The following is a 13913-nucleotide window of genomic DNA, read 5'->3' on the forward strand; positions in this document are numbered from 1 at the left end:
TTACCGAAAATTATCAAACAAGCAGATACGCAACAATATATTTTGAAAACAACTTGTATTCACATGACTTTTTTCACTTTTTTGGACAGAGATCCTTTTTGATTATGTTGTACACTATTGCCTGGGACATGTGAATGGCCATGGATTCTCACCTGTTTCAAGATACCTTGTAGGTCTCTTTCTGAATAGTCCTTGTGTCCCAAGAGTGGATCTGTAATAATTTTTTTTTTCCAATTCCATTAAGTAAAAGGGATATGCCTATCTTGAAAATTCTAAATTCCCGATCTTTATGATCCCATTGTATGAATATTTTGCATCAGAAGGGGTTATTACATACTCCAAAAAGCAATATGTTTTCAGTGACATCACTGTTCCTACATAACACCAAACATATCAAAATGTAGTTCTGATACAGTCCATTCCACTGTAGATTTAAGGTTGTCATGTGACTCACTGATTTGTATATTGAAACCTGTTTTAATATAACATACTCAACCTTCTGTTAATGCTTTTTTTCTTTCTTTTAACAAGCATATTAAACTATTTATTGAGTACAATGTAATTAAAAACATTATTTTAATCAGTGTTATCAGAAAATGGTAATCTTGGTAAATGGAAAGTAATTTAACCATTTAAAGTTTGTCCAAATTAATTACATTGTTAATTAATAACAATGCAAAGTGTAATGCTATAGAAACTTCTAGTTAAACAATTTCTGTTTTTTATATGTGTAATTTCATTATTTATTGAAGATATTAAAAATTTTAAGACTAAGACCACACAAATTTTGTATTAGAAATTAGGTTTTTTCTACTTATAAATCAGTATTTAATAGTAATTACATAAATAATAATTACTTTTAATGAGGTACTGCCAATGTTTTTAGGATTTACTTATCTTAGTTATCTCATAAATATAAACATAAATTTGTAATTTGGAGACAACTTATTTCTGCAAGAGTGCTAAATATGTTTGAATTAAATATTAGAAGCAGATATAAAAATTTTAAGTTAATCATGTAGTTTTAGTGTAAATAATTCTTTAGCTCTGATCAATTTGATATATAAGAAAGTTATTAATATGCAGCTAGTTCAAAGGGTGTGTGACAAGCTGAAGTTGGGAGAAGAAAATAAAAATGACATCATACTTATAAACCTGAATGGTAAGTTGATTGATTTCTCTAATTAGTTGTCATAGCTTCTGGCTATCATAATCAACCCTGCATATTATTTGTCAATATAATATTGAAACATCTGTACACAAGTTTTCTATTGAAATTTATGTGTTAGGTAAATATTATTTAAAAATCTCCAATTCTGACAAGGTACCTTACTTCCACTCACATACATAGCTATTCTTGTTCAGTGCTGCCCTCTATTTGCAAAACTTTTTTCACATGCCACAAACCTTTCACTCCCTTGTATCTGCATGTAATTTATCATGCAACAAACCTCTACCAATAGTAGTGCCGCACACCAACGTGACTCATGTGACTCCCTCTATGGTGTTCTACCTAACTATCACTTCTTGTTTGGCAGTACTTCATTATACATTTTTTTTCTATTTTTTATTTCTTTCTCCCAACACGGTTGTGTTTGCTTTTTCGTTTTGAATTATGAATTTTAAATTACCATTTCGGAGGTTATATCTTCTGTCAGCACATTTACACAGGCTTCAGGTGGTGTCCATCAACTGGGGAATTATCAGCTTCATTAGAAGATTGATCGTCCAATGAGCTGACCTTCGTTGGGCCTCGACTTGAGTTTGGGAACCCACACATTTTGAAATACAGTCCTCTGACTTTAGAAAGATAAGGTGTTATACTGTTATGGCTTTTGAATATTTTTACTGTTAATATTATTATTTGTGGTTATTTGGGTTCAAATTTGGGTTATATTTGTCAATACTCATGGTCAAGTTCAAGTGTCAAATTAAAGCTTAGTTTTATCCTTTGTCCTTTAACATTAGATTAGGCTTAACACTTACTTAAATTTATACATTATTTCATTTTCATAATTATTTATAACTTATACTTCTTAAAATTAATTTAGTTTGTGAGGAACCCTTGGGTCTACCCTACTTTCTCCCAATATTACTCGCCTTCTTCCTACAACTGCTGAACATATTTAGGACGACTTAGATTTTGTCAGTTTTCCTCCGTCTGATTATGGTTTTCCTTCCCAGGCCTCTACCGAAGAATATGCTAGGTGTACCTCAGCCTTTTTTTAGACATGTTTCACAGTATAATTTTCCCCTCCTTCTCCAGACATTATGTTTGATGATGAGCATTTTTTCTCTTTTGGGAGAGGGTAGATGCATGCTTCACCCTCTACAGGCTTTGGTTCAGTTTGCCTTAGCTTACCATTAGGCATATTTTCTTTGTTATTCTATGTACTTAGAGTCTCTGTCACCTTTATGGGGACAATTTCTGTTAATCCTATCCATTTTATCCCTCACCTAGTTTACCAGCTTCATGTTACCCTATCGACTCTCCTACAGGAAATGTCCACCTTACACCTCTTTTCTTAGGCATTGCACTTATGTCTAGGGGATTTTCCTGGGATACCTCTTCCTCCTTCCCTCCATGTTGGGATGTTTTCCATCTTCAGTTCTCCACACATGGCTTCTTTGCTTTTTGGATGGGACACTGTCTTGAACCATTTGTTTACCATCCACTTCAAATAGGGACTTATGGTTGGCTATTTTTCTACACCACTCCTTTTTTGGGGGCTACTCCTGGGCATTTAGCATCATGTGGAGTATCTGCAATGCTATATTCTATTCTTTTGGTTTCTCTTTTGTTACATTCTGAGTCATTCCCATCTTTATTCATGTTCCATGTGTGTCACCTTCCTGTCCTACCTATGAATTTCTTCATTTGTTGTGTATGCTCGATGCTGATTGGAATCCTGGATCAATCGGTCCCACCTCAATCACATCTTGGTTTTTATTGTTTTAATATGTAGTCTTTGATCACAATCTGCTGGGAAATTTAAGCATGACTGAGAATGCTCATACTACATGTACTTACTTTTTGTTTTTCAGGACACTTATCTTAGGTTGTTTTACCACGTGAATCGGTACCAGATTCTTGCCTTGCCCTTCAAACTTCTTTCAGTTCTGTATGTCTTTTGTCGGGTGTTCTGTGTTTTACCCAACTGCTGCATTTTGGGTATTTTACTAACACCACTACTTGGATGTCTGGCTTCATTTAGATCCTTTCGAACAGAGGTGGTCATAACATATTCATCTGCTTCTTTACACAAGTGCTCAGATGGTTGGATTTTCTAGTTAGATCAGTTTATCCTATTACCTACCTAACAATCATGGATATTGGAGGAGTGTCTTTTTAATCATCTACCTCTGTCGAGACCATCCATTCTCTTTCTCAAATGCATTTGATGGAGCTTTCTCTTATCTATGCTTTTACAGTTCACTATCTTACAGCTAGTGAGGTTTTAATGCATTGGGGGATGTGGCTTCTTTGGAAGCACTTTTTATTTTGAGTTCAGCACATTTGCTATCTTTTCAGCAGACACTGCACAATCCATGGTCTCTTGCTAGGGTTCCTTTGGATTCTCATCTTAATTTTCCTCCTTCCCACTCTTTGACTATATGCGTTGGTGGTTGAACATATCCCCTATGTCGTCGGGTTTATGATTCCTCTCCCTCGTCCAGATTTTTTCTCTTCCCTGACAGCCATCTCCAAAGTTGGTGGGCATGGGTTGACCAGCAGGAGGCTTCAGCACAATGGTCTACGGACTAAAGGTCTTACCATGTTAACACCCTGGCACTTCTGGCAGTCCACTGTGCTTTAGTTACTCTCTTCCTCTTGTCTAGATTTGACTAATCATGTTTCATTCTGACTATTCAATGGTGGTGGTAGCTTATATCACTCACCAAAGGGGCTCTTGTCCTTGTTACCTTTATGGTAGACAGTGGATCTCCCTTTTAGAATCCACACACTTGACATATGTCTCCTAGCATTTTGTGTTCCAGGTGCTTTTGTTCTTTTTGCAGATCGCCCTTCCAGCCCAGACACACTTTCTCCCATGGAGTGGCCTCTTGATCCTCATATTTTTGGTGGTTCTTCTTCCTGTGGTGTACTCCTCCATGGGAAGCATTTGACTCCTTTCTCGATTCCAAGTTACCTCTTTTGTTTTTAGTGTCCAGTTCATCATCCACTCACCCACGCTGTCGATACGTTCAGAGAGTGTTAGATCCAATTCATAACTTTAGTTTTTCTCATTCCATCACTCTTCTTTCCAAGGGGATTTTGATCATCCATGTCACCCTGGGTCATGTCTTTCTAACTGATTCTTCCAGATCTGTGCCAGTCATTGGGTTTGGCTTGTGATTTGATTGGCCTTTTATTCCTTGTCTCCTTCTTCCTGTAATCAATTCCTGGTGTCTTCACCCTGTTCAGGCACGTTACCTTTCACCTGCATCTTAACCCCCTTGACCATTGGAGGTACTTCGTCTGTCGATTACTGGAACTACACCTGATGCGTTCATCTCCTATTATTTGCTGTGAGTAGCTGTTCCTTCCTTTTTGGGGTACCGTCTTCCACCTTTTGCCATCCTGCACTCTTTGGTGAAACTGTAACTGGATAAGTTTTCTTTCTTTTGTTATATATATTGTTTTCCAGGGATCTGTCCCATGTTTTGACCAGGATACTGCTCTGTGGTGAGTGGTGCCTGTCCAGGTATATTTCAATCACTTAGAATTGCACTAAAACCCACCTAGAAGGCCGTGTTGACTTCACTTTCTTAATTTCATGGCCACAAAATGCACACTTCATTACAGTCACGCAAACTAGAGATGGGGTGCTCCACAAGATCACTCATAGGTTATTCCTCATGATATTTTTGCTTCATAAATGTGCCCTTTCCAGACCATACTAACCCATGGACTTCATGGTTAAAGCAGAAGGGGATTGCTGCCCATCCTTGCCATACCTTAGATTGAATAAATTGGGTTTGGTCTGCTTTTCAAAATAGGGTTTCATGGTCTCATATTGCCCTGTGTCTGATGTGTTCCTTCCCCTGGACTCTCCACTTCACCCCCCCCCCTCCATTTCTTCGAGTGCAGTAAGAGCGTTCTTACCACTTTTTAGTTCCAAGCTGCTGGGATGGTGGATCATGGAGGTATCCTCCTGAATGGGAGATATACAAGATAAACAATGAAGACTCCATTCAGTTGATAGTAGGGCAATGATATTCTGCTGGTGTAGATGATGAGATGTCCTCAAAATGGATGCTTGATTTCTGCATGGGTTTGTCCAATGGGTTGTTATAGCATTGGAGTGAGTTGTTATAATGATAGGGATCCCTCATCATACCTCTGCATGGTATTTGGTTCCCAGCAGTTGAGTTTGGATTTAGAGCTGAACCAATCACCATATGTTCTCACATATATCTTACAATTGGGATCCCTCATCTGACTCCCGCATGGATGATGGTTCCCGGCAGCTGAATTTTGGATTTAGTGCTGAACCAATCAACATGTTGTACTCACACATATAGTGTGTTGGCATAAATGCAGTTAACTCCATCCATTGGGATTCCTCATCCTACCCCTGCATGGATGTTGGTTCCCAGTGTTTGAGTTTTGGATTTAGAGCTGAACCAATCAATGTAAGTCCTTGCACATGTGTTCAGGTTGTTCCTGGTCCTCACTCAATTTGCCTCGAGTGCACTACCCCATTGTTGTGGGTCATGGTGAGTCACTTGTTGGTTGTTCCGCTTCTTCCTCTTGCACTGCTCCTCAATGCTTTAATGCAAGGATGTTACTCTATTTGAGGTGGTTCCAGTCTGTTTGATTTTAGTAGGATATACATGTATGTTATTTCACTCTACTCACAGGTGCCCTGTTCACAGATCAGTGGAGGGATTTATCCTTCCAGTCGGCTTAACTTGATGTGAAGACAGTGTGATTTTTCTTTCTTTCACCTACATGGATATCGGTTCCTGGCAGTTGAATTTTGAATTGTAGTTGACTCATTAATGGTATAATTCTTGTCCTAGCCCCCGCATGAATGTCAGTTCCCGGTGGTCAAATTTTGGATGCAGTTGACTTGCAGTGTATGGTTTGTCATACCATAGCCAGTCTAAACCTTGGGGCACATCCATTATATTACCCACATTCTGTTCATTAGGGAGATTGAAATTATAATAATGTGGTTAGGATCACTATCCAACCATTTTCTCTCCCATTGGAGTGTGCTACTCAGAATTTTCCATACGGATCTGTCACATCTGTGGGAAGAGTATACCTGGTAAAGAAATCTCCCTCATATAATCCTCTTATTTGAGGGTTCCCTCATTAGGGTGTCCTTCGGACACTTTTTAAGGATGCTTGTACTTTCTCCCTCACACTGGTCCCTCCACCTATTCAATCTAGGATTTTAGCTATGTACCTTGTTAGAAGTTATAATTTTCCGACACTGAAAATGTATATCCGACAGGTATTACTTCTGCTCGTACTTCCCACCTTTTCTCCCCACTGTCAACTGGTGCTTACGTTTCTGCCTAAACTCGGAGTGATAGGTAGAATAGCATAGAGGGAGTCACTTGAGTCACATGAGTGTTTGGCACTACTATTGGTGGAAGTTTATCACATGCTAATTTGCATGAAAGAATCAGTTAAGCCATTTGAATCGAGAGGTGTATGGGAGTGAAGGGCTTGTGGCATGTGAAAAATTTTTTTCAAATAGAGGACAACACTGAACAAGAATGGCTATGTATGTGAGTGGAAGTAAGTTCCTGTTGGAAATACATTTTCAGTGTGGGAAAATTATAACTTTCATGTTACAGGCTTAGGCTTACAAGCCTGATCAAGTACATGTGTAGCACAATAATGTATCATATTAATTAATTTAATTGACCAGTATGTATTGCAGAAAGTACTGATTTTAACTTTTTGCTAATTAAAAAAAATTGCACTTGAGAGTTGTAACTATTATGCTGTGAAGTAGTTTTATTTCCATAACAACAGTCTTCAAAATCCTGGAAAGATGACAAAAAAGCAATACAAATGTTTGTAGAAATAGGAAGCAAATTCTGAATGTAAAATAAGAAAAGTGTATATTTACACTGGAATTTTAAAGGAAAGCAAATTTAATAGGTGATACATATGCACTTCATTGCAACAGAAAGGTAGTAAAAAGGAAATCAAATGTGTTACATCACATGTGTTGTCTGTGGTGTTGAATGCTAAAATTTGGCAAATCCTTAAAAAACATCAATAGGTATATTGTTGATGATAAAAACAATTAGGCTAGGTTAATAATTCCCTTCCATATGTTGAAATTTTCAAACAGTAAAACCCATGTTTTGGATCTATCTTTTTGTCTGCTTCCTGTTGTTGAACAATAGGTCTTTCATGCTGGATTAATTCATGTACTAAGCTATAGCATTATAGCTAAAAGTACTGTAATGCTATTTATCTATGCATACCAAAAAGCCTAATATTTATGATAAATATCACACTAAATCACAGGTGTTTTTTTTTTCACATTTCTCTTAACTTGCTCATTGCAAATTACAGACTGTTTGTAGTATTAGAGGATTTATAATTTAGTAAAAATATTTGTTCATGGAAAGAAAATAGGTATAATCCAAGAATGTTTTACTAAATCAGTTTTATAACTACATCATTTATTTCATTATTAGTGTTTAGATTTTAGTAATCTTCAATAAAGATGCTATTGGTTTAACTTTTGTTTGATAGAAAAATAAGTTAATAAATTTAATTAATTATTATCATACATGTATTGTGAAAGTGCAATTGCAGTTGTTTTTGCTACCTGGTGTAAGTTGATATTCTGTTTCTTTTGAAATTAAAATAATATCTTGAATAAACAAATTAAAAATCTGTAATATATTTGTTCTAAAGCATGTTCATAAAATTTATATCATTGTTTCAAAGTATTTCTGATTTTTATGAACTTTTAGGTTTGATCCTAAATGATGATAGAGTGGCCCTGAAAGATATCACCAGACAACTTCATTTAGAAAATGTTGTGGGAGACCGAGTTTTTGTATGTATGAAAATCTCAGAGCAGAAGAATTTGTAGTTAACAAGTATAATAAGAGCAATAGTAATTAGGTATCCTGATAAACTCTGAATAGTAAGGACTTTACACTTACAGGGAGAAAGTGACAATTTTTTCTTAAGATCAAAAGTAATAAAAAAAATCTTAAGAAATTTTTGATCTTATTTTAAAGAAGAAAACAACAGTGTTTTTGTTAAGATGCCTGTTAAAGTCTTGTATTAGAAGAAAAAAGTTACTTTCATTTTAAAATGAGAAACATCTGTTTTCATGTAGGTAGATGGGAAAAACTAACATGTGAAAAAAATGTACTTATGATGTTGGAGAAATAGTACACCAGAGAAATTTAGTTGTGATTTTGATATTAATCAACAGCTAGAGCATTGCTCATTTCTGTGTAACCTACTCCATTTATTGTCTCATTGTAAACAAACCATTTTATTAATGAAGTTTAACACTTTTTTGGGATTTCTATTATCATTGTGACGAGTTAAAAATTTTGGCAGAAGAAACTGCAAAATGAGAAAGAAACTTATAAAGAGCAATTGGACAACCCATATTCTAACCTTAATGGTGAAGAAAAATAGGCAGTTTCCATTGCAAAATGCTCTGTCCTAATGCTATAATGTGCAAACCACACATTGATCAAAGTGTAGATTGAACTGGACCTCCACTGAACTTAGACTTCGAAATTAAACAATTTTTGGAATATTAAGTTTATTTACTAGTGCTTCAAGTTGAGCCATATTCTTTTGTTTTCAAATGCTATTAAGTACAATCGATATCCCAATCTTGAAAATTCTAAATCCCCAATTTGAACATATTGAACACTTTATGATCTGAGTGTATAAATATTTTGCGTTGGAAAGGGCTGTTACGTGTCCATACCAAAAGTGATAAATTTTTATTAGAGCTGGATAATTAATCAATAAAATGTATTACCTATCAGAACCAATTACATCATTTAACAATCTCTATTCAATGCAGGTGTTAAGGGAAAGAGCATTATTCTATGTGAGGCCACATAGTGGATTCTATTTCTTCTATAATATGATTATATACAAATAATACAGTGGTTGGAGAGCTGTAAAAAATAAAATAATTAACACCTATTCTTCTTACATCCTGCAAGATCTCATTCAGTAGAAAAGAAGCCATAAGATGAGGAACCTAATGGGAGGTAACATGAAAAAGGCTAAGTGTCGTCACCCACAGAAGAATAAACTAGCTGGATGAGATGTGTAACTCAACTGTTCAAAGTCAAAGGAGATAAGTTATGAGAGCATGAGGAATTACACAGCAACAAAACTGTATCAAAAGGGGAACAGTGAAGGCAAGATAACAAAAACTGTCCATACATAAGCAAAAAAGTTATACAGTAATGCTTGGAGATGGCTTGAATGGGTAATGAAGAAAAACTTGAATATAAGTTTAACATAACAGAAAATGTACAACGTTTTGACAGGGTTTTGTCATCATCAGGTACCTTAGTCTCAAAGTGGATTCCTCATCATTGAATAAAGGACAGTGTTCAGTCTACCTTCCACCTGACTAGTGTCTGTTGTCCCTGTTTGTAGTAACCCATTGTACTGTATCACTGATTCATTGTGCAGGTGTGATGATTCCTATTAGGCTTGAGCCTCTCTCTAAAACTCTTATGCAAATTCCTCCCTCCAGGTTTCTTATAGCGGATGAAAGGGAAAACACTTGCTTTCCCAGTCTCAAGCTGCTGGGGATGTCATTATTGAGAATTCCCTTTCAGATTGGTGTAATTCCACTGGTATGAAACCAATGGAAGGTATTTCTCATTTGGAAGTAGTGTTGTGGTGTTTACCTGGAAGTGTAGTACAGTATGAACCAGACCAGTTCTATGGTTATTCCAGATGGATGGTTTTATGTTTAACCCAGGATGAAGGTCTCAGATGATTCTGCCCTGAACCTGTTTAATCTGGTATTTCTCACATTCATGCAATGCCAACCACCTGAGATATACTGGCTGGTTTAATAATCTTTACATTTCACTTACCTATGCAACATTTTAACACCATGCAGGAGGTTCTTTGGATATTACCTTTTGCTCTACCACCTATATTTGGCATAGGTTATTCTCTGCATGAGATGGCTGCACTTTTGCTCTGAGTGATGCTCCAGTAGGTCTGTCTCCTTGATAGTGTGTGAATGTTCCATGAGTTTTCCATTTCTGATGCTACATTTTTTAAGAAGGAGCTCATATTTTTAATATCTTTATGTACACTAATTCATCCACCATTTTATCAATGAGGGATTCTAGCTTTCAGTTCTATGAGAGGTAAGTAGTGTTTCTGATGTTATCATTTTCTTTACCTGAAAATGTAAGTGGTGTAAGATAATGAGTATCAGTTTTGTGGAGAAGTGAATATCAGTATTAAATAAATTTTTCACATAAGGAACTTGTCTACTTGTTAAAATGATTTGTATTGTTGACATAGAAAGGCATAACCTGTCATGTTGGTTGCAGTTCATGTAGAGATTACTAATGAAGTGGTTTTAACACTAATGGAGACAATACTTTGTTGATCATGGTCAAAATGGTAACTTTGAGTAAGTTATGAAGAATTTTGCAGTAGGAGCTGTAGTTGCCCAGATAGAACATCCTCTGTGAATGCCCATATGACCAAAAGTTTGAACTACTCCAAAGACTACCTACCTGTTAGCACTTCCCAGCATCTTTATATAGCTACTCTGACTACTTGTGAGTGAACAGGCCCTCATGTATTTGTTGTGCCAAAACAATTGTCACAGATGTCTCCTCACATTTTTTTACTCTGGACAGGAGGACTGAAGAATCTGCTTTGGTCATGACAGATGGAATTACCTGTAATGTATTAGACAGCAAGACATACAAAATTTGCAGTTCTCTTAATCTGTGCAGCAGATGAAGTATAGATGAATGCAAGCTATGGGTTTGACCACCAACCTAGAGAGACATTGTAGTCAGCTTATGTCCAAATATTTGGTGGTCAGCTCAGCTTGTGTATGTACATGCAATAAAGATATGTGAGAAGGAGGTCAAGTACCTGATTGATACAGGAGCTACCAGAATAATATCCAACTTGAGATGTATCAAGCATATTGAGCAAGGCCATTACTTAGTTTTGTCAGTGTAAATTTCATTCTGGTGTATAGTTGCATATTTCAGTGTGCTGCTTAAAATCTGGAATGGTTCTTCAGCAGAGAAAGAGGGCACACTTGAAGTTAAAATCAGAGAAGTGTTCATTATTGCATATATAGGTGAAATTCCTCAGTAGCATTATAAAAAGGTACGGAGTCTTGACATACCCAGCAAAGATTCCATTGGTTAGTGTTTGGTCTGTGAGTAAATGAAAAATCTGCAATTTCCAGGTTTTAACATATTATTGATGTTTTGTGGTCAATTTCTCCAAGGTTACTGCACCTTTGTAGTCACTAAATCCAAAATGCATATTAGGTAGGCTAAAGATTAAGTTGGTTGGATTTGGTCTGTTGTTTTGAAAATGAAAAATCTAATGTCTTCTAGGCTTTGCAACATACTGTTAATAATTTATGGCCAGTACATTTCACCTTTCTCTGCACTGAATCCAGTATGCATTTAGGTGGGCTGAAGAACCTCTGGCCATGCATTTTAGTTACTAAAGTGTGCTTTAGTGGATGCTGCAAGAGTTTAATGGTGGCTGCCAAGTATAAATTTCATTTATCATTGAAACTCATTTTTGAGACTGTTTTTAAAATTTTTTTGACAATGATTTTGAGCTAGTAGAAACATAGGAATTAGTTAGAAGAGAAGACTGGCATTGACACCTCTCCATTTCAGTTTGTTTTGAAGTGGGTTGTGAAGAGTAGTCATGTAACCTAATCACTGCATAATAGCGGAAGGAAGAGAAAGAAGTAGTAGCTTGATAAGGGGAAGGATCTATTTGAAACTTCAGGAAAACTATGCTTTCTCTGCAAATGAAAAGAAAGAAGGATATTCAATAAAATGAGTCTGAAGAGATGGAGATGAGGGACATATTTAGAATGCTAATGTAGAAAAAAATCAGTAATTAAGAAGCTGAAGAAAATTGAACTAAGTGAAAAGTGGAAAAGATGACAGATTTAGAGGAGAAAGTCATAAGTATGAACAAGGAAATAATAAGGCTAAAAAGTAATATTGAAGGACATGAGAATTGTTCAAGACAAAATAATTTGGTAGTTAAGGGACTTAAAGAACCCAATCAAAAATCTTGGGAGCAATGTGAACAATTAGTAAAAAAAGAATTGGAAAAGAAGATGAAGGTTAAAATAAACAAATTGGAACGTGTGCATAGAGTAGGAAAGAAAATGTGAGGAAGAAACAGAACAATTCTAGTTAAGTTTAATGAATGGGTAGAAAAGGAAAAGTTATTGACATCAAGAGCAAAACTCTTTTTTTGATGAAGATTATGCACTGGAAATGAGGAAGATTCAAACAATGTTATGTCAGCTGGCTAAGGATGTATGAGAAAAAGGAAGTGAAACAGAATTGGGATTTTAGAAATTGTGCATATAGATAGGAAATGGTGGAAGTAGAATAAAAAAGAAGGAAACTTGCTGAAGAGAAAGAGAAAGGCATGGTGTGGGAGGATAAATCAAAATAAGATGTATGGAAAGTATAGACCACTCACCAATGAATAGGAACTCAAAATCTGATTGAAACCTTGGAAGAAACTAGGAAAAGACCCTTGAAACGAAACAGGAACAGGGTAATGCAGACTTTAACCTGAGATAAAAGAAAAAAAAAATATTGAATGTGGCAGGACTTTATAACAAAAATGATAATTTTTGGGACTATATTTATAGTTCTGATATTATTGTTTTAGTTGAAACTTGGGTTGAGAAAAATGGGAATCAACATCGGCAAAACAACTAAATGAGGGATATGAATGGTATTTTAAGGAAGCTGTTAAAGAAAAAACTGAAGGGAGATGAAAAGGTGGACAACTTGTTGGAATTGCCAAGAAATTGTCACCATTGATCTCCTGAAAGACATGGAAGTTAGGACTTACAATAAGAAATTCCTACAAGCACAATAAATGGAGAATAATTAATGTGTATAACAATATTGGGATGGTAGAAACTTTAGACTAACTTTCTAAGGACTTGTATAAAAAGTATTTGGAGGATGAGCATATTATTTGAATTGGAAATTTCAACACAAGAACTGGTAATGAACAACAAATAGACTTAGATATTGAAGAATTATAAAAGGGATGGACCTTAGCAGGGAATTCTGAATATGACATCTTCAATACTCAAGGGAAAAATTGATGGATTGGTGAAATGTAATTTTAAATGGATCAGTTAAAGGTGACTATGAAAGGAAGCTGACCTATGTTGTAAAGTGGAAGAGGCTCAGTCATTGACTATGTCATCGTGTAGAATGACACACAAAATTATATTATGGGAATGCATATTTTTCAAAGAATCGAAATTGACCACCTAGATTAGATGAAGAATGTATGGAATGATTAACTCTTTCACTATGGGCTTGGTCTGAGGGACTGACCTTGTAACCATTTTGTACTTGTTATAGTTTTCATGCTATAACTTTTAATAAAATAGGCATTTCTTCACAAAATTTTGCAGATTATCAGTAAACATTACAAGGCTCTCGGATGCAAAATATCAGATTTTTTAAGTAATGTTTTGATCATGCAATTTTTGTTTTCAAATGTTGACTATCCAACATGCAAAGTAATATTATTTTAAGAATAAAAATACTTTTATACATCATAAAAGTTTTAAATTTCACAAGCAAAATCTTTATAACATTCAGATAATTATCAAACTTCTTTTTCATTCAGATAATTATCAAACTTCTTTTTC

The 13913-nt window shown here is 35.5% G+C and overlaps 1 protein-coding gene across 1 annotated transcript in view; it reads left to right on the top strand.

Moving 5' to 3' along the window:
* Positions 1 to 1080: 1080 nt before the first annotated feature.
* LOC106469173 (origin recognition complex subunit 4-like) overlaps positions 1081 to 13913 on the top strand; it is a 99354-nt gene continuing 86521 nt past the window's right edge. The window contains exons 1-2 of the mRNA XM_013929637.2: positions 1081 to 1162; positions 7957 to 8042. Coding sequence (XP_013785091.1) covers positions 1081 to 1162; positions 7957 to 8042 — 168 coding nt within the window. The remainder of the gene's footprint in view (positions 1163 to 7956; positions 8043 to 13913) is intronic.

The sequence above is a fragment of the Limulus polyphemus genome, unplaced genomic scaffold (genome assembly GCF_000517525.1).
Source record: "Limulus polyphemus unplaced genomic scaffold, Limulus_polyphemus-2.1.2 Scaffold3336, whole genome shotgun sequence".
NCBI classification, from domain to species: Eukaryota; Metazoa; Arthropoda; class Merostomata; order Xiphosura; family Limulidae; genus Limulus; species Limulus polyphemus.